Consider the following 25608-nt stretch of genomic DNA (forward strand, 5'->3'; position numbering starts at 1 on the left):
TGCTGCTATGAACTTCCTCAAGTTGATATGACAGACTTTATTGACTCACCATTGGAGGATTTATGCTTTCTAAGGAGTGGATGGGTGGTTGAGAGGGTAGATTGTGGGGGAAGTGGGAGGAGGGGAAGGAGGAGGAACTGTGTGGTTAGTATGGAAAATAAAAAAAAAAAACTTTTAAATAAAAAATTTTAAAAAAGGAAAGAAACAATTGGCGTTTGTGAGTACTTCAGGGGAATGGGTGTTTTTATTTTAGAGCAAAAGACAGACTATTAATCCTATTGGATACAGGATTTATTTTTATCAATTAATTAATGGAAATATCACAAACATCTGCCTAAAAACTGTGAGCTTAACTACATCAAGGTCTCATGCTGAGGTAAAGGTGATACCTTTTAACATCTAAAGAATAATTTTGTAAATAGCATCAGAACTGGCACAGTTCCCAAGTCATGACTGCCTGTAAATGAATCCAAGCAATGTGGGGTTAACTCTTTCGTTTGAAGATGTTTGCTAGTACAATACACAATACTATTGTTTAAGTGATGGCTGTTTTCTGATTGATATGCTGCATCAACTTAAAATTAGTTCCTTTGGCTGCCCAGCTTTGTGGAATTCAGGGCCCGATATGATATCCAACCAATAGCTTTGTAAGTTTTACAATTTTGCATTTTAAAAGGCAGCAGCACAGGTTCTAAGTGATGATATTTTTTTTTTTTTTTTTTTTTTTGGTTTTTCGAGACAGGGTTTCTCTGTGGCTTTGGAGCCTGTCCTGGAACTAGCTCTGTAGACCAGGCTGGTCTCGAACTCACAGAGATCCGCCTGCCTCTGCCTCCCGAGTGCTGGGATTAAAGGCGTGCGCCACCAACGCCCGGCTAGTGATGATATTTTTTTTAATGGTTTAGAATAGTCTCTAAGGGTTTTTCTCTAAATCAAAAATTATTAAACAATGGCTAGAAGAGTAAATCAACATTAATACAAACTATATTGAGACTGGAGATGTGTTTCTAAATATAATCTTGGTGATGTCAATATTTTATTTTATATCCAGTTTCTTATTATATGTTCTGTGCTTTATAATTGTGTATTAGTGTAAACCTTTGTACTAATCCACTAGGAATCTGTTTCATCAATATCACTCAAGGGCTTCTTTTGTATTAATTTGTCTCAGTATTTAAAGTATAAGTGTGCTTGTGTATGTGAGAGTGAAAGAGAATGTGTGTGTGTGTTTTAGTGTACATGCATGCATATGTGGGTGTTAGCTTTTAGAAACATGATTACATGCATCAAATATGTACTCTGTGTTTTTAGAGTATTATTCATTCCCTTGCAGAAAACAAGTGAAAGCTTCAGTCTGAAATCATAGACTTTTATAGAAGAACATTTTATTTCCTAGCAGAATATTTATATTAGGTTAATACATTAATCTGCATTTATATAAATATTTCTACAACATACTGTATCTTCTATGCTTCCATATGTATTTCTATTTCCAATTTCACTGGTAAGCCTATTTGGGAACACTAAAGCAGAGTACCCTCTTAGAACCATCGTATAATGAGAGAATTGTAGCAAGAAGAAAATTATCATTCACCACACAGTTTGAATTATAAAGTGAAGAAACCATTGAAAATGGTCTAGAGCTAAATTTTCTTTGATGATTATTTTGAGAAGCTCCAATGTAAAGCATTCCTGGGAAAGAGAAAATAAGCATTTCTGTATGCAGAGGGCTTACTGATCTATTTGCCTCTTTTTATTGTATTAGTTTACTTTATTCTTTGACACTTTCATATGTGTATATAACATATTCTGACTATTCTTTTCCCCATCGTCTCTTATATCACCACGTTACTGTCAACACACCACTTCGTTCTAACTCTTCCATTCCTGAACTGAAGTTTTTGTTATTTTGAGAGCCATTTAGTCTATCCAGGACTGTAACCACCATTGGATTAAAACTATCCTTTGGAAATTGGTGTGTGTGTTGGCGGGGGCGGGACGGGGGACGGGGTTCACCATTTGTTACGTAATTAATTGTATTTACGTTATATTTGGGCTCTATGGTAAAATACTAGGGCCAAAGCAACTTGTGGAAGAAATAGTTTATTTGGTTTATGGTTCCAGGGGAAGATTTATTGATGACTGGGAGGCATGGAAACAGGTACTCAGAGGTTGAGGAATCATGTCTTCAACCATAAATATGAATCAGAGAGAAAATAGGAAGCAGGACAAGTTTATAAACTCTCAAAGACTACTCTCAGTGACATTCTTCAGTTCCCCCAAACAGAGTCACCATAGAGGGAGCAGATATTCAAATACTTGAGACTATAGGGATATTTCTCATTCAAATCACTACGGTCAGCTCTTGATCCCCATAAATGTTTGGTTATATTAGACTTCAAAATGCCATTTTTTCCATAGTCATTAAAGTTTGAACACTCTTCATAAATCCTAAGTCAAATGGCTTCTCTGAGACTCAAAGCAATATTTTGATTGTGGTGCCCTGTGAAATAAATATAATATGATATACTTCCAACATATTATAGCACATAATATATATTTCCAATATAAAAATAGAAGACTGAGGGCATACTAAATAAATACTACACTAAAGAAAGACCAAACCCCAACAAGGCAACGACCAAATCTCATAGCTCCATATCTGCCACCTGGAAGTTTAACTTCAAAGGTGCCCCAGCATTGATGCCTGCAGGAGGCACCTCGCAAGCCAGTTTCATTCTGGAGCTATACTTGAGTGATCCTGACCATGGAACAATGACTTCAGTTTCCTCAAATACAATGTTCCAGTTGTGTAGTATCAGAATGAAGAAACATTATATATCAGTGCATTTTGAAAATGTATTGATAAAACATTAAGTGGTGAGTCTCAGCAAACACAGAACCTTCAACTATAGGCTTAAGCTCTTTTCTGACAACATTGTTAGCCCATTCACTGGTGCAAAATAGGGTGTGGTAATTTATTACATTCCAAATGTTTTATATGTTAATTAGGATGTTAGGTCTGACAGAGAAATGGGCAAGGTTTGAATGTTTAGTAGGGGAACAATAACTCAATAGAAGCTATAATTAGTTCATAGATTGGAAACATTCGAAACTCTTCATGCTGCTGCTTTGGAACAGTTGATCGACCTATGTAGACAGTTCCATCTAGGACATCAGTAAGTCTGAAGTTAAAGGTATGCCCAAAATATAACGTCCTTAGTGGTGGGTTCTTGTCATTAATTCCTGACAGAGAAGCAATGGAATGGCTTGAGTGCATTGCTTTAGAAACTTTTGGTGCCTCTTTCACAAACAACTCATTAGGAGGTGTACCTCCCAATCCATGGCACTGAGGTTTTGTTCAGTAATTCAAAGATACAAGAAGAAGCTTTTACAGCCACACAGGGTATCACCCTTCAAATTCGTTTTGAAAAAAAATATTTTATTTGGTTACAAAGAATCATACTTGTCATTATGACTTTTCCATACCTCTTCCCTTTGGCTGCCCTCTGCCTTCTGATCACTTGTCCATTTTGATGTTGTCTTCTCTCCTTCTGTCACCAATTTTAGTGTTCTCTGAAGAGGTTCTTTACAAGATCTTTGGCCAGATAGCACAAAGACATCATCGGTTTTGAAGATAATCAAGTGTAAAAGACAACAATGAAAGTCATTGACAGGTTGTGTGCTTCTGCTCCCTGAGGAACGTTCCTAAATGTGGTCTAAGTACTCGCTCCGACTCTTGAACTCTGTCAGGTCTGTGTCATTCCGATCTGTGTTTGGAGCCAGGGTTCGGTAGCTCTGAGGGGAGGTATGAGACTTTCTTCTTCCCTACTATCAGGAATAAGAGGAGGGTGGAAGTGTGAGAACAGGGAGCATATAGGCAAATTGCTTTCTTTTAATCAGTAGAAAAACATCTATATGAGGTGATGTAGACGGTAAGAGTTGTTACTATTCTTATTCGAATGTAACAAATGCAGAAACAGAGTGAGAGTGGTGTTAAACACACACATTAATAAATGGTAAAGCCTATGTTTCAAAAGAATCTGCCCAGTTTGGGTGTTAATTTATTCCGCAGAGGCTTGTCCCTAATCCCAGCTTCGCGTCTGACTAAGGTGTGACTCTGCTCTCTTGAGGTGATTCATTTTTCCTCATTTTGGAGTCTTGGATATGATGATTTATTCAGTTATTTTCTCTCGAAAAAAATACTTAATCTTAGGGAAATAGGAAGATTCTGAATGTAATTTCAGTTGTAATATATAGAAAGTAATTTATTTTTTTCTTTTTTTTTAAATTGATTTTATTGAGTTCTACATTTTTCTCTGCTACCCTCCCTGCCTCTCCCCTCCCCTTCTAACCTCTCCATGCTCGCAATTTACTCAGGAGATTCTGGGTTGTTTTTTTTTTTCTACTTTCCATGTAGATTAGATCCATGTCTCTTAAGGTCCTCATTGTTGTCTAGGTTCTCTGGGATTGTGATTGTCAGTTGTAGGCTGATTTTCTTTGCTTTATGACTTAATAACAAGTTTTATCCAAATTAATTTATTTTTGTCTTTTTGAGACCGAGTTTCTCTGTAGCTTTGGAGCCTGTCCTGTAACTAGCTCTTGTAGACCAGGCTGGCTTCAAACTCTCAGAGATCTACCTCCCTCTGCCTCCTGAGTGCTGGGTTTAAAGGCATGTGCCACCACCACCTGGCATCCAGTATAATCTTAATAACATTATAAGAAATGGATTACATAATCCAGAGAATGCATATGTAGTACAGGTTTCAGTTTATTCTTTTTTCTTTTTAAATATAGTTCTTATTTTTTCCATTTTTTATTTTTCCATTCAAAAATTTACACTTCCTCCCCTTCTCCTATTCCCCTCCCACTCCCCCTCCACCCTCTCCCTCCCTCCTTAAGAAAGGGCAGGGAACCATTGATTTCTTGGAATTTCATACCATGTACCCTAATCCCCAGTTCTTCCATATCCATCCCTCACCCTTGCAGCATTCTCTTCCCTAAATTAATTAAAAGCAAAACAAAGTAAACAAGCAAAACTTCACCTTGATCCTCCATCTTTCCAATACCTCTTCTTTTACCCTTGTGGCACCAGTAGCTGAGTCATGTCATGCAGTATACGCTGTCGTCCAATTAGTCCCACCTACAAAATATTCATTGAGATGAGTTATTCGTCTGGTTCAAAGTCTCTGGTACACCATCATCACTGAACCCTCACTGAACCCTCTTATATATCCTATTGTTGCTATGAGCAATGGAGATCCTGTGGCTCTCATTCTCCAGGACCAGTACCTTCACTCACTCCAATAAGTCATAGATGGAGTAGACATTAGGATGAATCAACCCAAGGCCCAGGATGTGGATCTGGGTGGTAGCTGAGCTGGTTGGTCTGGGCCGCTGTGGTTATTTCTCCCTAGTACAGGGGCCAGTTCTCCCTTGGAAGGGGGATAGGTTGGGGCCATCTTGCCTGCTGCAGTTTCCAATAAGGGGAAGAGATTGCATAGTATGTCCTTTGGATTTCAACACACATGGTGCTTACTACCCCCTTTGGTAAGAAGGGCCATGGACATCATCACAAACCAACCTCTAGCTGCAAAAGAAACATGGATGCAGACAGTACAACCCTCAGACACCAACATGGTCTCAGGTAGCTATCAAGACTCTGAGGATCCACTCGAAGCTGGTAGCAACAGAAGCCATGGATATCAACTCTGACCGTGACTGCTGCTAGGCCAGGGACCCAGATATGGTGCACAGCAGCAGCCCAGGCCCATATGAAGGATGACCCATTGTGGTAGTGCAGACCACCTAGATTGGCCTAACACCAACATGACCACAGGTTGCAGTGAGGACCCAGGGATTGCATGTGGCCTTTGGTGGTACATGGGACATGGACTTAAACACAGAACCTGGCTGTGGTAAGACCATGGAACCAGACATGGTCCTCAGTAGAAGCTTATGTTCAGATGTCACCATGACCCCACTGGCAGTTTAAGCCACTCAGAGTTTTATGGTCCCCATGGCAGCATGACCCTAGCACACTAACATGGCCACAGGTGGTAGCCGAGACACTGATCACCTACATGGACTTAATTGGTTACTGAAGCCACAGATATCAACATCAACCCTGACTGCTACAGGGCTTTGACCCTTATAGCAACTCAGACCTGGCTATCATAATGTTTTCCATGGTAACACAGGCCACTTAGATCAACATGACATCATAGGCTGCACAGCCGTCGAAAACTAGCCACAGGTGGCAGCTTAGACTCTGGGTATTCCTGTGGCCTTGTTGGCAACATGGGTCATGGACATCAACATACACCCCAGCTGTGGTAGGACAGACATGACCCTAGGGATAAACCGAGGTCCAGACACCATGGGGCAAGCAAGCTGGCAACTTGGTCCATACCATACTGTTCTGTCTTTTTAAGAACTGCTTCTTACTACAACAAGCAAACAATTCCAAGTCTTTCTCTCCCAGTTGTTTTTTTTAAAATATTTATTTTATTAATTTATTATGTATACAATATTCTGTCTGTGTGTATGCCTGAAGGCCGGAAGAGGGCACCAGACCACTTTACAGATGGTTGTGAGCCACCATGTGGTTGCCGGGAATTGAACTCAGGACCTTTGGAAGAGCAGGCAGTGCTCTTAACCTCCAGCCAGTTGTTTATCATATACTTGCTCATCATAATGGCACCCAGTAACCTGGTGGTATGGGTAGGCCTGTGGATGCTTGAAGGAGGCCAGACCATGAGAAACCAGGCTGCCCGGTGGGTGTCTTTCAGACAACTGGGCCACATTTCAGTTTATTCTCAACTAGAGGTACTTCAAAGTTCTCCTCTTTTAACTAGCTTACAAAAACATCTCTGATGTAGATGTGTCTGTCTTGGGTTGTGAAGTCAATATCTTTCTTATGCCAAGCCTATTTCCATCACAAAACAAAAAGGAAAGCTTGTTGAGATCTGTGCTGGATCAGCATGTGCTTCTTTCCTATGCAATGACATTGTCTATTAATTAGCATTTGAAAGGAAAATAGCATCTGCAGCAGTCTATTTGTGAGGGTGCTCAGATTGGGTCTCACTCCATACTTAGTACTATCTTTTCAATTCTATTTGATGATAGGCAAGCAGAAATGAATGCAGTAATAAGCGGATCCAGACTGGCTTCTTTACATAGATGAGCAGTGACCTCCTCAGCAGACACTGATTTTAGGGGATCGTGACAGCATGCCACTCAGCACTGAAACAATTCTACATGGCCAGGTTTTGCTACAGCAAAGCAACTCTTCATATTGCTTTTCCTGTATCTGCTCTTCAGAGAACACCCATGTCCGTTCATCCATCTGTGACTAACTGTGATGTCTCTGGTTTTCTTCATAGGGGACATTAACATGATATCAATGTATACAATTATAGATTCAAGGTCAGAGCAATCTATATCCCTCTCTCCATTCCCATACTTCCTCCTCTCCTTATCTCATTGAGTCACCAGAAGTTATTTCTGCTACATTGCTTTCTCCATGCGGACCTGGTCTTCTTCAGCAAGACCTTATCTTGTTTTTTTTTTTTTTTCCCAAGTTTGCATTCTATTCTGCTTTTAACAACATAAGGATACCAATAAAGTAACAAATATTCCCCCAATTTAAAATATTTCCCCAATCACGGCTTAAATTCAATCAAAATATTAAAAGAAACCATTTGGCCATATGGAATGATGAAGACAAGCAGAATAAAATATTCAGCTTAAGCTACTAGACTACTGGGACAGCTCAGGTCTGCCCCATTCAGGAAAATAGGAAGGAGGAGAAATGAGTTGCATCACATCACTGAATCTGAGAATTTCCCTGGGACTTTCCAGGGTGCCCCAGTTCACAGATGTTCTTGCAGTTTGGGCATATATTTATGCTTTTCTGTTCAGTGATATATTGATATATACTAGCTACATGGCCCTGGCTGGCGACTTTTATGGAAGGCCAACGCTTGGATTGTGCCACAAGGGGTCTGCAGATCCGTTGCAGACAATTGCTTTGTCACACTTTAATTACTAACCCAGCCCAGAGCCTGACTCAGTAAAACTGCTTCAGCCTGGGCCATGGGCTAGCTCATCAGCTCTGAGACAATGTAAGCATCTAGGCTCTTAAATGAGAGACCTCCTTATTCTTCACAGTGACCACCAGAATATGGTCATTCCCTGAATTTTGGATTGTGAATGCTAGGAACACATAGGTCTATGTGGACCAAAGCATGGCGTTAACAGGATAAAGAAGCAAATTTCATAAAATATTTTTTAAATTGTCATTACTTTGATCATGACCACTTGAGTAAGTTCAGTTCAGATGTAGACTTTTCTATTTCTGGTGTCATATAGATTCTAAAAGTGTTTTAAATGTTGAAACAGAATTTAGATTTCAGGTTGGGGATTTTGTAGGTGGGGATGTTCATTTATTTACTTTAGGCCACGTGATTTATGGAAGTAACTTTAAATATTATTCAATACCTTTTTCTTACCTCTTCCACCCTTCCATGTTTTTAATGCAAAAGATTCAAACAGTCCAATGATCATGTTTCCATTGGGCTCTCCTGTGATCATTAATATCGATCAATATCTAGTAATATCTATCAATATCATGAGGTATGATTTAGGCCCAATTCTTTTTAGATTGTACTATGCTAGTAACCTGCCACATAAAAAGTAATGCAAGGAGCTTTTTTCTTTCTTTGATGTTTGTAATGGTAATTTATATGGACTAAAGGGAGATTTGAATAGGTTGAATTAATGCATATTTAATCATGATTTATACTATCCATTGAGATATTTTACTTTCTGCTTGTGTCTGTCTAATGGTTTTATTAAAATGCGAATTTTATTGGTATCTTTATTTGAATTCTCTTATTAAATTCACATCAAGCATAATTTTGCATTTCTTTCATGTCTGCTATCTCTCTGATAAATATGGTTCTACATAAAAGGGGCAGCATTATTATAGGTGGCAAGCAGGCTTATTAAAAGGTGAATGAAGATATCTAACAAGGAAGATCACTATTAAGGTTTTTAAAGACATCTGGGAATGCAGCCAAGTGAACATTCATGTACTGTAAGCAGAATCTTAAAAAAAAATCAATACCTTGCTGACTAGGCAGTCAATGAAGAAATAAGATAAAAGATAATGTGATCATTTATTGATAGGTAACACCTGGTTGAACTGTAAGTCAAATAAGGGACATGTTCTGTGCTGATTGATAAAATCAGACAAATTGGGTGTGAGAAAAAGGAGAGAGAGAGGGAGCTATTTTTCAATGAGTTAATATAGGTGATAAGTATGCCAAATTATGGCCAAAACAGTTCAGGAATAACAAGTCATAGGGTTGAAGGTCGGCAATACTGTCCCTCTTTATCTCCCAGCACAAATGGCTCTCGGCAAAAGAATATTATTCCCCAGTATAGACACGTTTCAGATTTGAAGTTTAATAGCAAAGTCAACCACTTATTTTAGAAACTATCTTAGGCAAAAAGCTAAAATGAACATAATTTTATTGACCAAAGAGTTTACAAGATTGAGATAATTTTAAAAGTACAGAAGAAGGGAGAAACTGGTAAATTCTGTGTTCAGTTGTACAGGTGCTAGAGTTACATACTATGGTGCCAGGTTCACAGTTTAAGAGTTTGGGGCATTGGGAGCAGTAATTTACTGCAACTTGAGTTGCACTATTTATGACTGTTCACTATGCTTTACTTATTGAATTGCTGAAAGGGTTATACAAATCTAGTTTTGCCTTAGGTCTAACTCTCAGAAAATATATAGTAAATATTAGCATTTTAAAGCCCAAACATAAAACTTAAAATAGTAATAGAATTTTACAATACAGCCCAATGAGTATTATGCATTATATATCTTCTCATATAACCAAATCATACTATATTAACCATGTTGAAATCAAATATAGCAATGTTGTAATAAAATATCATTTTGAATGACAGGTTAGAACTTCTTGGCACTTCTAGTTGATAAGTGAAATCAAAAATAAAACTAACTTCATTAGTTTCATGTCAAATGCAATCTTATATGCATTTTATTTTTATACATTCTCAATATTTTTTTCCAAGGTAAATTTGTCTTATTGTCACCTACTTCATACTTTATCAGTATATGCCCATACTGATAGCTTTAAACTTCAGAACACAGTCAAGAAATTATTGAATACACAGGCCAAATAACTCACCCTGACAGTTCCAAAATTTAATAGCCTTTCAAATCCCTCAATATTTTGACATAAACTAAATACATATCCAGAAATCACTTATGCATAAAGAAACAAGTTCTTATGTAATTACTCTTTTCAAAGAAGAGAAGTAAAAATAAAATCAATGTTGAAACATTTTAACACCTGCTATCAGTGCCTTCCACTGGTGGCCCTTCTGACTTTTCTGTCCATTCTGAGTTTCTCTGCTAACTACACTAACCACTGTGTTTTCCCTGGCAATCCCATGACCATCCACCTCTGATTACACCTCAAGACTATTGCTTCAGGCTCCTATGCCCCATCCCCCAGAAAATAATATAACTCAATGTTATCTTCTATCAAATGTCCAGCTCACTTTCAAAATTTTGTGTTTTCAAATCTACAGCAATATCAACTCTTCAATATCTTTATTTCTCTCAACAGAACTTTTTACCATCTAGTGAACTTTCAAAAAAGAAAATATGACTGTTAGTCACCTACATGGCCATTAGCATAAAATGCCAGTGAAGGCAGGTATCAATTGTTCTCAAAAATCTCAGAGTTTATAATCTTGTACTACCGAGAGTAGATATTAAAGTAACTTTGTTAAATAAAGGATCTTAAGTTTAGTCCCCAGAATTATACCTGAACTTGCAAGAAGGTGAGGACAAGTGGTTTGTTGGAGAGATGATTCTATAAAATATGAATAAAATTGAAGGTAAATAAACCTAGGAAGTTGAGAAAATCAACAAAACATATATTATCAAAAAGTTTACTGGTCACATGGTCCATTGTATCAAAAAAAAAAAATTAGCGGCAGCAAAGTAATACAGACTACTTCAAATTACCTAAAAAGAAAGGAAAAGAGACACTTTTATTTTCTGTGTAATTGGGATGCTTCCTGGAAAGAGAAGAATTCATGTTCTTGGAAGGGATTTCTGTGATGAATTAGGACAGAGTTATAGGAGCTTTCTTGTGTGTTTTCCTATAGATGGATCATAAGTATTACATACATCAAATATATAGAGTGACCAATTGTTAAGTGCTTGTGGTATAAAATACCTCAATTCTCTTTCTACATGTGATATTCCTATGGTTCTCCTACCACATATACCAAACAAAGTCTTTGTATTGATCTGAAAATGTTTTAAAAGAGACATTAAGCTTACTTTAAAGGATAAAAGAACAGCAAAAGACAAAGTCAACAAACGCAGAAGAGCATGAGGAGTGTAAAGTTTCCTAAGCATGACTGAAATCTAGGTCATAGTCTCAGACCTCAGTAAAGACCTCACCCTTGTCATCTAACACAACTGACACCTTCTTTTATTGCCTCAGTGTTGCTTTTATTTGGGTCCTTAAAATATCATTCTGATTTTGAGTAGTCTGCTGTGCTAAAGAAACTGGTACATAAAAATAAAAGGTGTTTTCAAATGGAGACCTTAAGTAGATCACCAAGTAGGACTGTCACCAGAAAGAATTTGCTAGGCCATGCTTTTCTTTCACCTGCTTGCCCTCAGGTAGAAAACAACACACTATTTAGCATTGTACATCACATGAGTTATGGCTTCTGCAAGACATTAGTGGCATTAGAAAGAAAAATATTTTCTAAACATATAAGAAATCTTTGTCTATGTAAAAAACTGTAGAATTAAATGCCTCCCAGGATATTTTTAATGAATAGAAATTTAAATAATTTCCTATAAAAGTGGAATTAAAAAGGAACTTGTGCACTCAACACTAGCAGTATTGAATGCTAAAAGCGTTTCAACTTTTACGAAGTATAATATATATATGAAAGTATTTTAGTAAGTAAATGACAAAATTTCAAAATGTTTAAAAGCTAAGGTCGTCTTGAATATGTATATGCATATGTGTGTGGGTGTGTGTTGTGTGTGGTGGTATGCCGTGAGGGTATTACAGCTGCGTGTGTTTGGCTATGTGGTGTGTGGTTGGGGGGCTGTGTGGTGTATATATGGGGTTTGAACAAGAGATGTGTGTGGTGTCATTTGTTGGAGGGCATATACAATCATGACACACACACAGAGGACAGAGGTGCTTTCAGACATCTCTTTTACTTTCTGCCTTATTTCCATGATAAAATGTGTTTCACTGAACTTGAATTTATGCTGTGGGACAATGGTCTTGTAGCCAGTAAAGTTAGGACCAGGTGGGACAAAACCCTCTGTCAACAGAACTAGGCTAATAACAATGAAGATGCAGATCCTCTGGTATCTGTCCCATATCTGACTGGGGCACATTCACAGGCACAACTACAAGTGATCTATTCTTTTAGGTAAGTTCTCCATTTGTGAATTTGTATTTAGGTTCTCATGTTTGCATGACAAGTGTTCCTACCTGCTAACCATATCTTCAACTGAATCTAAAACTCTCTATTTTAAAGAGCAACTTTATTATTTTTAAATTATGTTTATGCATGTATGAGGGGAGTGGTGTGTGCTGTGAGTATAGGTTCCCTCAGAGGCACAGGGACTAAATCTCTGAGAACTGGAGATAGAAACTTTTGAAAAAAGAGACATGATGACTGGAAACAAAGCTTACTTGTCCTTTGAGACTGAACTATCTCTCCGACCTGATGATAACATTCTTAACCAAACGCTTTGCCCATATTCTAGTGTATATTTGATAGCTAATGTTCAAATGACTTTCGGCTTTTGGTCAAAACACAATAATGCAAAATAATTGCTTCTATTTCATGTGCCTTTATATTTTTGTTAAAAATATTTCTCTAATCTATCTTTTCATGAGGTAAATGTGCTTGCTTCTTCTCTGGGTTATATGATTGGCTTAAATATTCACTGCCTACTGATTCCTCTAAAAAGGCACTGACAATTTGTTTTCATTGTAAAATAAATAGTTTGGCAGTCAAATGATTTTTCTTTTGGTTCATTGTTGCCAGGGTTTTTTTCATAGCTTTATTGCTTTGGTCCATAGCAAGGCTGAAAGTTATAGTAAAGAACTTGTGTGGGAGCAAAACAAGATGGGAACGATGGGAGGGACAGAGGAAAGAGAGGCAGGAGAGGAATAAAGAGAGAGAGAGAGAGACAGACTACCCCCCCATACACACAGAGAGAGAGAGAGAGAGAGAGAGACAGAGAGAGAGAGAGAGAGACAGAGAGAGAGAGAGAGAGAGAGAGAGAGAGAGACAGAGAGAGACTCATCCAAGTTTGCTCTACATCCCAAATTTTCTATTCCTTTCCTATAATCTCATCAAATAATGAATTTATCCTCATGCAAGTAAGCTCTCATTGTTAGTTTTTTTCCCAGGGACAATTAGGTCTACCAGCCAGAAGGCAAGCCTTTAACAGATGAACCTTGGGGGACACTTTACACCCAAACTTTAACATATAAGATACACTGTGAGCTATTCATCAAAATAGAATAGGGTCCCAAAAAGTCAGTACATGCAGTAGAGACAAATCCCAGTGCCCTTATCATTGGCTTCTCAGTCTGCCCCAGTTGTCAGCTACATTCCGAGGGTCCAGTTTATTCCCATGCTCATTCAGTCCCAGTCCAACTGGATTCGGTGAGCTCCCATTAGCTCAGGCACACTGTCTCAGTGGGTGATAGAGAGGGGAGGGCCTTGGACTTTCCACAGGACAGGGTACCCCGCCCTCTCTTAGGACTGGATGGGGCGTGGGGGATGGGGAAGGGGGAAAGGGAGAAAAGTGGGAAAAGAGGAGGAAGTAGACATTTTGAATGGTATTATTTATAAAGTAATAAAAATTTATTAGAAAAAAGACACACTGTGAGGGTGTAGCAGAACTGTAGCATGCCAACAGATAGGAAAGACTGAATCAGACCTGTATTTTCACAATTTCTGGATAAATATCACTTTCAACCCTCTTTAACTTGACACACACTGATAAAATGTACTAAAATATATATCTACCATTTATTCAGGTGCTTATTAAGTGACTATGTTATTACTACTGCTCAGTAATCATGAGTTCATATTTAAGCCAGGTTTTAGGTTCAATGTGGTACATATTTTCAGTGTTCATGGTAAAGTAGAGGAGAAAACTATTTCACAAAACATTAGAGCACCTTCTGCGTGTATATGATAGTCTGTAGGCTATACACTAGGAACATGTCTGTCATGTCTTTCACATTCCGGTTGCTTCTGTTCGGCTTTGCGGTACCCACTCTGCTGTGATTAAAATTAGAACCTATTCTTCAAAAATGTGTATTCAGGGTGTACTTCTGACTGTCAGAGTCAGACACACTGGGGAGCTGCAACACACTGACCATTTAAAAATATAGGCTCACTTTTTAATTGCCTCAAAATAGATTTATTGTTTTAAAAGAAAATAAAATAAGTACATGGAAAGCTTTAGGCAAACTTTAACCATTAGCTTGTAGACTAGACAAAGATGGAATTACTAGAACATTGTTACCTGAATCTGTAACTGATGTTCTTTGAGGACTCTAAATAAAACCCTATCCTTCTGTATTGTGGAAATTTGATTCCTCTTCAAACTTATCCAGAAATATAATTCTCTTCATAAAATATGTCTTAAAATTTTTAAGTCTACAGATTTATTTTTGAGCAAAGGAAGACAAGTGGAGTAGCCAGGAATTTGTAGACAAAATACAGAGGCAAAAGATGAAAATACAAGTAACTTCCTTTTGCCCAGCCTAGTTCGCAAGCATAATGTTGCAATACAAATTTTTAAAAATAAAGATGAAGACAGATACTTGTCAAGAGTGATAGCATTGCAGAATTCAATTTGACACTTTCTAAATGTAGATAATGCAAACTTGGAAACTTTCCACCGACAATTACATCAAAATGACATACAATTTAGAGAGTGTCATTATTCGAGTTTCTCCAGAGCTGGTTTGTTCCTAATTCTCCTCTTCATAAAGGAATTAAGCTATTTATAATTTGTTTTACTTGTAAGAGTCCCTTGATTCTTCTCGGATTAATAAGGAGAAAAATAAAATTTCAAAAACAAAGCAGAAGTACTTGGATCCCAGATAGAACAGCTCTAACTAGAATTGTTCCTCTCCTCTTCTATAATATTTATGCATGTTTCTAGGGCCTTAAGGGGGAAATGTGTACGAAAATGCTCATTGAATAATATTATCCCAATTGATGAGAAGTTAACATGAAGTTAATTTTCAGAGGTGAAAAATCACCAAGAGGACTCTTAAGTGTTCTAGAAAATTGTTATCTTAAAGGTCGTAGCACAGTATTTCATGTAGACCATATGTTCAAATTGGCCTTACTTACTTCTCCGTTCCACTGAGCCAGCATCAATTGTCCCTGCAAAGGACATATTTCACTTTAGTCATTCTTAATTCTCTCTATAAAACAAACATCCCAGATAGTGTCTTTGAGGGACTCTCAAACTTTCTCTAAAATTCACATGCCAAACCACCAGCTCCACTAATTCAGTTTTCTTATCTTCCAGTCTTCCACAGAACAGGCCACTGAGCTAGGAGCACTCAATGGTTTTTCTAGCCCCAAGTTCAGATACTACTAAAATCCTCTCCCAAACACATGGTCAGGTCTGTCACAACAATATTCTACTCCTGGTGACAATTAATGGCATAACTAGAATTTCTTGAGATTGGAGAGTTTCTTTTATTTTATACCTTGTCCATCATCCAAGAAAGTCAAACTTTCTGAAGGTGAAGTCATAGTGGCACATTGACTAGTGGCTTGCTTTACATGACTTCTCGGCCTTCCTTCGTATAGCTTCAAATCTACTTACTCAATTGTGACACTTCTCTCAGTGAGGAGGGCCCACCGACATCAATCATTAATCAACTGTAGTTTTCTGTGATGATCACCATTTGTTGAAAATAGAAGTTTCTTTTATGAGGGATGGTAACTACATTTATCTTTGCTTATAAGGATAAGATTTAGCATATAGCAAGGATTTATGGGAGTCTAAAAAGTGTTATCAGTAGATTCTCTTCTTAGATCCATGACTTCAATAACCCAGAGAAGCTGCCTGGTTGTCCAGTACCAAGCATGATTCTCCTGGTGCTGAATGAGCCTTAAGTCTAATTAGAAAGTTTTGGTTGCCACCAATGTGTGAGTGTCCCATATTACATCTTTATGTCAGTAATTGTGTTTCATAGGTGTGACAGCTTGGGTAGAACTGTGTTCTTTTTCTCCTTTAGTAGCTTGTTGGTATTTTCTCAAAGCATACAAACTAAAACTCAGAAAAGATGTTGCTGAGCAGATCATCTGAGGTCATGTGAGCTCTGTATCCTAAGTATACAGCATCTTCAATAATAGTGGTCCACATACAGCCCTGATAGGCAACAAAGGGCTATAGCAATAATCTATACTGTTTGTAAGTAAATTGGACTACCCTGACCAACCATTTAGAAGAATGTTTCTGGTGCCTGGACTGGAATTTTGCTAGTCTATGGTTCTTTAAAGATAATTCCAAGTGTCTTAATTTCATTTAAGACATATCCCCATATATACTTACATGTGTATATGTATGTATACACATACACTTATGTGTATTTTGTAAGGACCAAGTATATATATACACACACACACACAGACAATAATAATCATCAAAACGTGGTTATTAGGTATTCCTTCATTCACAATAACCCTTGCTTATGTAAAATCAACATAAAACTGTTTGGCAAACCACTTTTCCACTTTTTCTATTGTTACTGGTTGTTGAGGTATTTCTCTGGAACTCTTACCTCCAAAAAGATCATAAAAGTATTTCTTATAATCCATAAATTTTGTATTAGTATTATTATCATTTAAGCATAATGTAGATATAGATTAAGGTGTAATTGAAGTATGTTTATAATTTCAGTAATGCTTATTTAGAATTTCATCTTACTAGTAAATTGATTAGGGATTGTTATTGGAATCTGTTGGGATTGGGTCTTATACTTCTGGAGCCATTTGTTTAATATTATATCCCTACAGTTACCATAGTTTTAGAACATTTCTTTAAAACATATTTTAAAGGTTCTCCTGCTTTCTCAAGATGATTTAATTATTCTCTATCATTGATACTTTCTTATATCATTGTAACTATATCTATCTTTTTAAAGGTAGTAATGGGATTGTCATGGTTAGTGAACCAACTGTGTATAAAGTTAGAGAAAGTGGTCTGTATAATAACTGAGAGTTCAAATCACTGAAGACCGTGACTTCATATTTTTTACAAGTTGGTCAGTTTCTTTCTGTAATGTTTTGTAATTTTCCTTATGAGAATATATATAAACATCCTTTAAATATAAATGACTCTCATATTCTACTCCTTTTCTCTGTTCATACAGCTCTTCTATCATCTGTAGACTCCTTTGTCTCTAAAGAGATACTTATGTGTCACTCTAAATGTTGCTGACAGGACAGTTCTTTAGTTCTTCCTTCCAGAGACATAATTATACAATCATTAACTTCTTTTATCTCTTTTTAGAAGTATACATATGCAAAAATTAATCCAGTGTTAGAGTGCATAGGAAGGATCCCTGACCCTACCTTTTTGAATGATCATATTTGTAGCAGTACCTCCTTGTTTATGAGAAAACCTTTAAGAAATTTAAAATGTGGTGATTATTTTATCATTGTTATCGTTATGAACAATGATAAAATAATTACCGCATCTTTAAAATTTGGAGAACGTCTTTATTATACTACCATTCTATTTTTCTAATTATGATAAAACACTGGATGTAGTGAGAATTGATGATAGTCTGGAGTACTGTAATGTGACATGTGTGTGTGTATGCTTGTAGGTGCATGTGTATTATTTTTCTCCTCGGTGTTTGCTTAATAAAATCACCAAGCTGTATTTAATAAATAGTGGTATTATCTGGGTCCCATTCTAGTGACTATGATTTCTGGTATGAGAGAAGGTTTGGGAAGGGCAAATTTTTAGTTTCCTCATTGCCATGTTTAATATTTATTGTTAAACTTGACAGTATTTAGAGTCAGTTATGATACAAGGCTTGGAGAATGTCTGGAGAGAATTTTCTTCTTTGGGCAAATTTTAATGGAAATATGAATAGTGTATTTCCTGGCCTAGTCATCTGGACTGTATAAATGAGGAGAAAGCTAGCTCAGCACCAACATTCATTCTTTTATGTCTAGAACTTAGGTGCAATGTGATGATGAGCTGATGCCCACTCTTAATAGAATACTTTCTTTGCCTTGATGGATTGTGAAACCAAAATATACTTCCCTTTCTTCCTTAAAGTTAAATGTAAGATCCTTTGACAGAGCAAATAATTAATACAGAAAACAGGTACCATGAAGTCAGGGGAGTTACTGTGATTAATTTGTTGTTTGTAGGTTTCTGGGACTTATTTAAGGAATCAATATGGAAAAGGGTTTGCAGTTGTCTTGAGAAGCCCTAGAATTATGTAAACAAAAACTAGTGGTTGTTATCTTTGGAGTCTGGAAAACCAGAAAACACAAAGAAGTCAGAACAGTGAAGGCCCCACTCTTAAGCTGTCAAAGAACAAAATTTTATTGGAAAATGGAATATAGGCCATTTGATTTATGTTCAGGCAAAAAAAAAATATGAACTTATTCTTCCTTGTCCTGAACTAATTGAGACTTAATTCAACAGTGTCGTAAAGTGGAAGGAATGTCTAACCCCTGAGGGCATTCAAACCATGACATGGCTTCTGGCTGCATTCTCATTCACAGTGAAAGGGACAAAAACGACATAGAGGTATTGATGTTTGGGTAAGAAAAGAAATGCAAGCTACTGAAAAGTTGCAGACCTGATGGGGCAGAAGAAACACTTGCAATTGTTAAAAAATGATTAGGACTCTTGTAGTTTTTTCTAGGGCTGAAGTCTCAGGTGCTTTATCCTTAATGTTGTTCTTGTTTAGGTAGCCAAACAGGTAGAACTATAGGCAACTAAGGAATTCTGAGAGTAGCTGTGGAAGGAGTAAACTTCCAGTGGCAAAGGAACTCCAATTGATTATCCAATACCAAAACACCAACCCTGAAAACAAATACAACGTTTATAGTTAGTATATATACAAAGTTTATGCGGAGGATATACATTGTACTAAATGAGCTGTATTGGATAGATATATAGATAGATAGATGATAGATAGATAGATAGATAGATAGATGATAGATAAAAAGATAGAGATAGACATAGATATAAATTTAGATATATAGTGGGTGTGTGTGCAACAACACTTAAAAAGAGCTCATAAACTTAAAAAGTCCCAAGGTGAAAGTAACATGGGAGGGCTTGGAGGGAGAAAAGAGAAGGGGAAATGGGAAAATGGTGTAATTATATTATAATCATAAAAAACCCAAATGCTAAAGTTACCAATGGAACTTTGTGTTTTAAGGCAAAAAAATTAAAATGCTTTAGATATTTGTATCAGAAAGAAAGAGGTGATGGCAGGAAGAAGTGGAGGGGAGAGGAGAAGAGGCTAAGGGAGGAAAGTGGAAGAGAGTGCTCCAATGTGAAATTTAAATGAAATGTAAAAACAAACAAATAAACAAACAAAAGTCCATAAACTGGGGATTCTGCTCTAAGAACTGTTCCTCACCAGATACCTAGAGGAATGTTTCCCGGGCAGCAAAACCCAAGACTAATGGAACTAATGGAACAGACCTTCAGGGTCTTTAAGGAACCCTTGGCACAACATCCAAAAGGTACTCACTCATGTTGTAAGAATGAAGATGCAAATGAAAGGAGAGCATGGAGGCTTAAGCATGGTTTCCTGTTGAGGTTATACAGTGTGTTTGGGGTGGTGGGAGCCTGAATAAACACCATAGTTTGGAACTGCAAAGCTGTAGCCTAAAATACAGAAAAGAGCCCAGGATACTGAAAACGCTAGGAGTTTAGGATATATGAGATAACCTGGTTCTATGAAGTACAACTGATGAAAGAAAGAGACAGAAAGAGAGAACAGGAAGGGAGACACAGAGAGGCAGAGACTAAACTACAGAGCTGTTGAGAGACAGAGAATGGGAGAATGACGGAATGACACAATTAGGGAATGACAGAAGGAGAATGTATGTCAGATTCAGCACAAACAGATGTAACTACCCGCAAAGGTCTGATTCCATCACCAGGCCCATCTGCAACACATGCAGCTGCAGCTGGCTTTTTCCCCTCTCAGATTAGGCTATCCTGTGATCTGGCTTTTTCTTGCTGTGTTACCAATATTCCCTTTTAGGATGGAAAGTTACTGTGTGCTGTTGTGTATCAGATCTTTCTAACATGCTTTTGGTTATAAGGGTCACAGTTAAAAGATTACTCTCAAAGATTATTGGGATTTTCAACATTAGACTGAATATATTTTGTATTATAGGATAGCCATGCACTTATGGAGATAAGAATTTAAAGTTTAATAATAATGTGTTTAAGAGGGGGTTTGTGATTTTAATATTTATTTAAATTTAAAAATATCTAAAATTATTTAGGATAAAAACCTTTGGGCTTCACTCTGTGGGATTTTCTAGAATGGCTTAATGGAAATTCAAACAATCACCCTTTATATGAGGGATGTCATTCCATGGTCTGTGATTCGAGAATGCATACAAAGGAGAAGGCTATCACCAAACACCAAACACTATCATCTACTGCTTTCTGCTTCCTACCTACACATACATTTTGATCAGATGTCTCATGTCTCACCTACATTATCCTCCCTATCATGGATTATACCTCATACAGTGTGTCAAGCAAACCTTCCTTTCATTACTAAAGTTGCTTTTATCATAGGCCTTATCACACCAATAATAAATTAAGAAATATAACTAGTATACCTGGCACATATACATGTGCACTGTAGTACATCCAATCACGGGATATTTTAAATGTTCTAAAAAACTTCATAGCTGTGTTTACATGATTTTCATGCACTCTCATAGCTAAAATTAAGTAACTTGGAAATAAAATTTATATAGTTTTACATAAATCAGTTCATCTTTCCCAATATAATTTTACATGCCTTCAGTGGAAATTCAGCTAATGAGATATATCTTTGTAAATTTATCTTAAATAATAATTCTGATAAAAGAATATAAAAATGAATTGAAAATGCTTTTGAGAAACTCCAAAACCACTAACGTACCTTAGAATTAGGCTAATCTCATATTCTCATTGTCAAGAGCGGCTCTTCCTGGAACTGCTGAAAGAAATTTAGGTCACGTTGCAAATTTTCCTTCTGTCTGATGTTTTCTAAAGTTACATGCATTTTCAAAACATCACCTAAAATAATTTAAACAATGTATGTTATGAGTCAAATAAAATTAATGTTTATCTAGGGCTGCATTCTAGAGGAGTTTTTTTGTTGACAAAAAAATATTTGGCTGAATTGTTGAGTACCAAGTTTCAATTTTCAGTCATTAATTAAATCCCAATATTAGTTGTTTATTTCACTATCAACTAATGTTTGTATTATACTGTATTGATATTCTTCAGATTATAAATTAGTCTTTAAATAAATAAACTATGAAAAACATAATATAAAGCACCAAGTATAGCTCCTACTGCTGGCATAGGTTAACTTCTGAGTAATCATTAAAAGGCAAGCAGGAAGTGTAGAAAGGAAATATAGGCAGTCTTTTTTTTTTTTTTTCGGAAGAGAATTACACTTAAATTCTGTCACGAGAATTCCTTCTGTACACTGTTTCAGAGTACTAGCTTAATATAAACTCCTGTTTCGATATTGAGCTCCTCTGTAAGATTGAAGAAATTACTTAAACTTTCTGATGTTTATGTTTCTCCTTTATTTAAATAAATGCAATAATCCTTCATTAAGATATAATGGGAATTGAGAGTGATTGTGTTTATTAAAATGCTTAGCTAGGAGCTCAGCTGAGTTCAGAACAGATATTTACTATTTAATTTTCTAAATTATGCCTAAATCACTTTGCTTTTCATTATCAATTGGAGTTAAAAGTTTACACTGTGCACTTTTGGAATACAGAATAGCAACCATCACCAAGTAACTACTGTTACTTTCAGTTCACTTATTTTAATAGTCTGAAAATGTAAGATTCCCTGCCCAACTCAGATGTGGCTATGCAACTCTGTTCTTCAGGACTATGACATAATATCAGTCATTAATCACATAAAAGACAGAAAAAAGATTCAGTATGCAGTCCTATTGCTTCTAGATCCAAGAGTTCTTTATGTAAGAACATAAAGGAAGAATTTAAAGGAATAAGCCAAGCTGCTCACCTCCTGCTGTACAGAGACCCACTCAGGGAAGATGATAAGGACAAAATATACTTTTTAGGATTTTAGTGACCAATTCACTCCAAAAAGAACCCAATTCCTAACAACCCTTTAGCTACAGCCACTGCCGATGATAAGTTTGGCACCCTCAAGGACACAATCATGTGGCAATAGTTACACCAGCTGGGGCCCCAAGCTTTCAGTTTGTGAACCTTTCCAGGAACACATCATATCCCTAATTTAACTATGTCTGAGAAGTTGATCTGCATGTATAAAAGAAAAATATTCCTAAACTGGAATTTCAGTTTATAATTTTGTTATTGAATTTGTATCTTGGCCCTTAAGAACATATGTAGTCAGTCTAAGCCACTGATTAAGGGCAGTATCATCACCACACAGTTCATTAGAAATGTGAGTTTAATCCCCATTAACAGGGGAAAGCAACCCAATCGTGCTAAATCATAACCAACATTAGAGTGCAATTCTAAGTGATTCTACAAAGAGAAGTGAAAGTTTAAAGTTCATGTTATCTATAGTTAGATTGACACTAGGGAAGTGTAGAAACTCTCACTTCAGTTTATGTTTCTATTGCTTAATTTTTCATATTAATTTGATCTGAACTTACATATAGTACCAAATCAGGAGTAAAAGTAGATATGTTATAGTATTTGGTATGCCATTCACTAGTACTGAAAATTCATTAGAGTCCTAGACTTGAAAGAGTTTCTGTTGATTTAATGTACAGTCTAAGCCTTGTTAATAATTCTCCTTAGACTTCAGGGAATTGTATGAAGATTTGTGTAGAATGAAATCTTTTCAATATTCCTGCTTTGCACACATACTAAGAGGCATTGATATAAGTTGAGCATCCCATTTGAAAGACTAAGTTCTGAAATGGTTCAGTCCTTAAAAGATTATGAGCATGACTTTGTTGCCAAGAGAAGAGAACTTCACACCTAACTACATGTGTTAGACTCGGGTCACAACATAGGAACATTGAAAATGTTTTATAAAATCTTGTTTTGCAAAAAAAAATATCAATATATGTTTTATTTATATATTATATATTTACTACATTTATATGCTATATCTGCAGACTCAGGTCACAGCATGGGAGCATTGAAGAAGTTGTATAAAATCTTGTTTATATATAATTATAAATATAGATGTGATATTTTATTAATATATGGCATATATTACTATATGGTATATACTATACATTTATATGGTATATATTGTCAATGTTATATAACATATTATCTAAAATAAATGAATTGTATTTTCCTTTGTTAGTCATACAAGAAATACTCCTTCATGTTTACATGGGTGTAAAAATCTGAAAACTTTGGAACCATAAAATGCTTCCTATCCTAAACTGTTTGAATAATGCACATCCCACATACATAATATACAATTTGTGAGTGAACCATAGCCAGGACTGACCAATAACATGCAACTAGCAGCAGGGAAAATATGAAACATTGATGAGAAGATTGTTATACATAGATAACATATTTATGAGCTCTTTGTGAAACAGGACAACATAAATGTTCAGTGATATTACAATAAATTATTTTGTTTCTATGTGTAGAAGCAGAAAGAGACGTATAGTTTGGGACAATTTTGACAATACTACTGGACACATCACTGGTTGGTTTAATTGCTTTTTAATTCTCCAATGGTAATACGGAACAAGTGCAAAGGGCCAAGTGGACTCAAAACTTGAGTTCATTTTCCCTTTGGAATACTTCTCAGTCAGTAACTGAATAGAAGTTCCTGAGATGTGATATGCCATGCACTGACATAGCAGTTAGGCTATTGTAAGGATGTCATAATGGAAACCAACCATGTAAACTCAGGTTCATTCATTGCAGATAAAAAGACTTGTGGACCTCATGAATTCCAGTGTAAGAACAACAACTGTATACCAGATCACTGGCGGTGCGATAGCCAGAATGATTGCAGTGATAATTCTGATGAAGAAAACTGCAGTAAGTAAATTTTGCCTCATGACCTTCCATGCCTGACATTCTGTTCAATGAACAAGCAGGACGGCATTTTTTTTATTTCTGTTAAAGCAAAATTTGGACCCCTCTGTCCCGACGTTCACATTTTTATACATATATTCACATTTGGACAGAATATACAGAATAAATTGGCCTGATTCTTAAAGGGTAAAATGATTGGGCTGCTTACTCTGGGAGTTATTTTCTTTCTGCTTGCAGAATTGGTAGAAGAGTATCAGGAGGTTTAATACAGCCCATTAGTATGCAATGAAGAAAGCCCTTGATGCAAGTTCATACAATGAGCTGACTGATGTGCAGACAGCACAACACATATCATTTTTAACGGATTCTATTCATTCCATTTCTGCCTCAATCCATTCACACTACAAATTCACCCATGAGCATCTTTCAGTGAGTTATCATTTATCCTCTCTGGAGTAGTGAACACCATCTGAATTCAGAATGCTTTTCTCAGAAAATAGAATAACATTGATGGCGACTGCCTGCTGAACTTTTATACAATAAATTTGAAAGCAATAATTATCCATTAATTATATTTTCTCACTAAGAGTATCTGTGTTTAAGCATTAATCCTCAGTAAAATTCGTATCACTGCTTTTATGTATAAGTAAAAAGCGATATCACCACAATAAAATGGGAAAATAACCAAATTATATTTAAGTATATTTTTCTCCTTCCTAAAAAGTTTTGATGCAGATAGATATCAGTAATATTATCTGTTAAGAGCAATCATTCCCAGAAGACACTGACATAATCTACACAACAATACATTATATGAAGGCATGTATGTGGTGGAATGAATCATTTAGATAGTCATCCTGCACAACATGTGTTAATGGCTCAATAACTTTTGGGGAAATGACACCTGTGACTGACAATCAAATTATTGGGAGTATCTGACTGTGGCAGCACATAGTGAGCTCTCACTTTTATATACATAATCCTAATGGGTCATTGTTTACAAATGTAAAGATTATTGCATGGACTTATGAGACTGTTAGAATCATTTCATCAACAGTTAAAACCACCTTTATATAAAAGGTTCTCACATATATCCAGTAACTAATATTAAAATTAGATGGATATATGACATCAATAAATATAAATTTAAAATACAAGAATTTACATACTTGATGCATCAGATATTTCATCGATTTTGTTGATGTGATTCATCTTAATCAT

The 25608-nt window shown here is 36.2% G+C and overlaps 1 protein-coding gene across 1 annotated transcript in view; it reads left to right on the plus strand.

The window, feature by feature from the left end:
- The window catches only part of Lrp1b (LDL receptor related protein 1B), a 1777071-nt gene that overhangs the window by 1623742 nt on the left and 127721 nt on the right, over window positions 1–25608 (plus strand). The window contains exon 67 of the mRNA XM_041674488.1: window positions 24274–24390. Within this exon, the coding sequence (XP_041530422.1) occupies window positions 24274–24390 (117 nt within the window). The remainder of the gene's footprint in view (window positions 1–24273; window positions 24391–25608) is intronic.

This window comes from Microtus oregoni, unplaced genomic scaffold (assembly GCF_018167655.1).
Source record: "Microtus oregoni isolate MIOR12 unplaced genomic scaffold, Mior012 000025F_ref0000491, whole genome shotgun sequence".
Lineage (NCBI taxonomy): Eukaryota > Metazoa > Chordata > Mammalia > Rodentia > Cricetidae > Microtus > Microtus oregoni.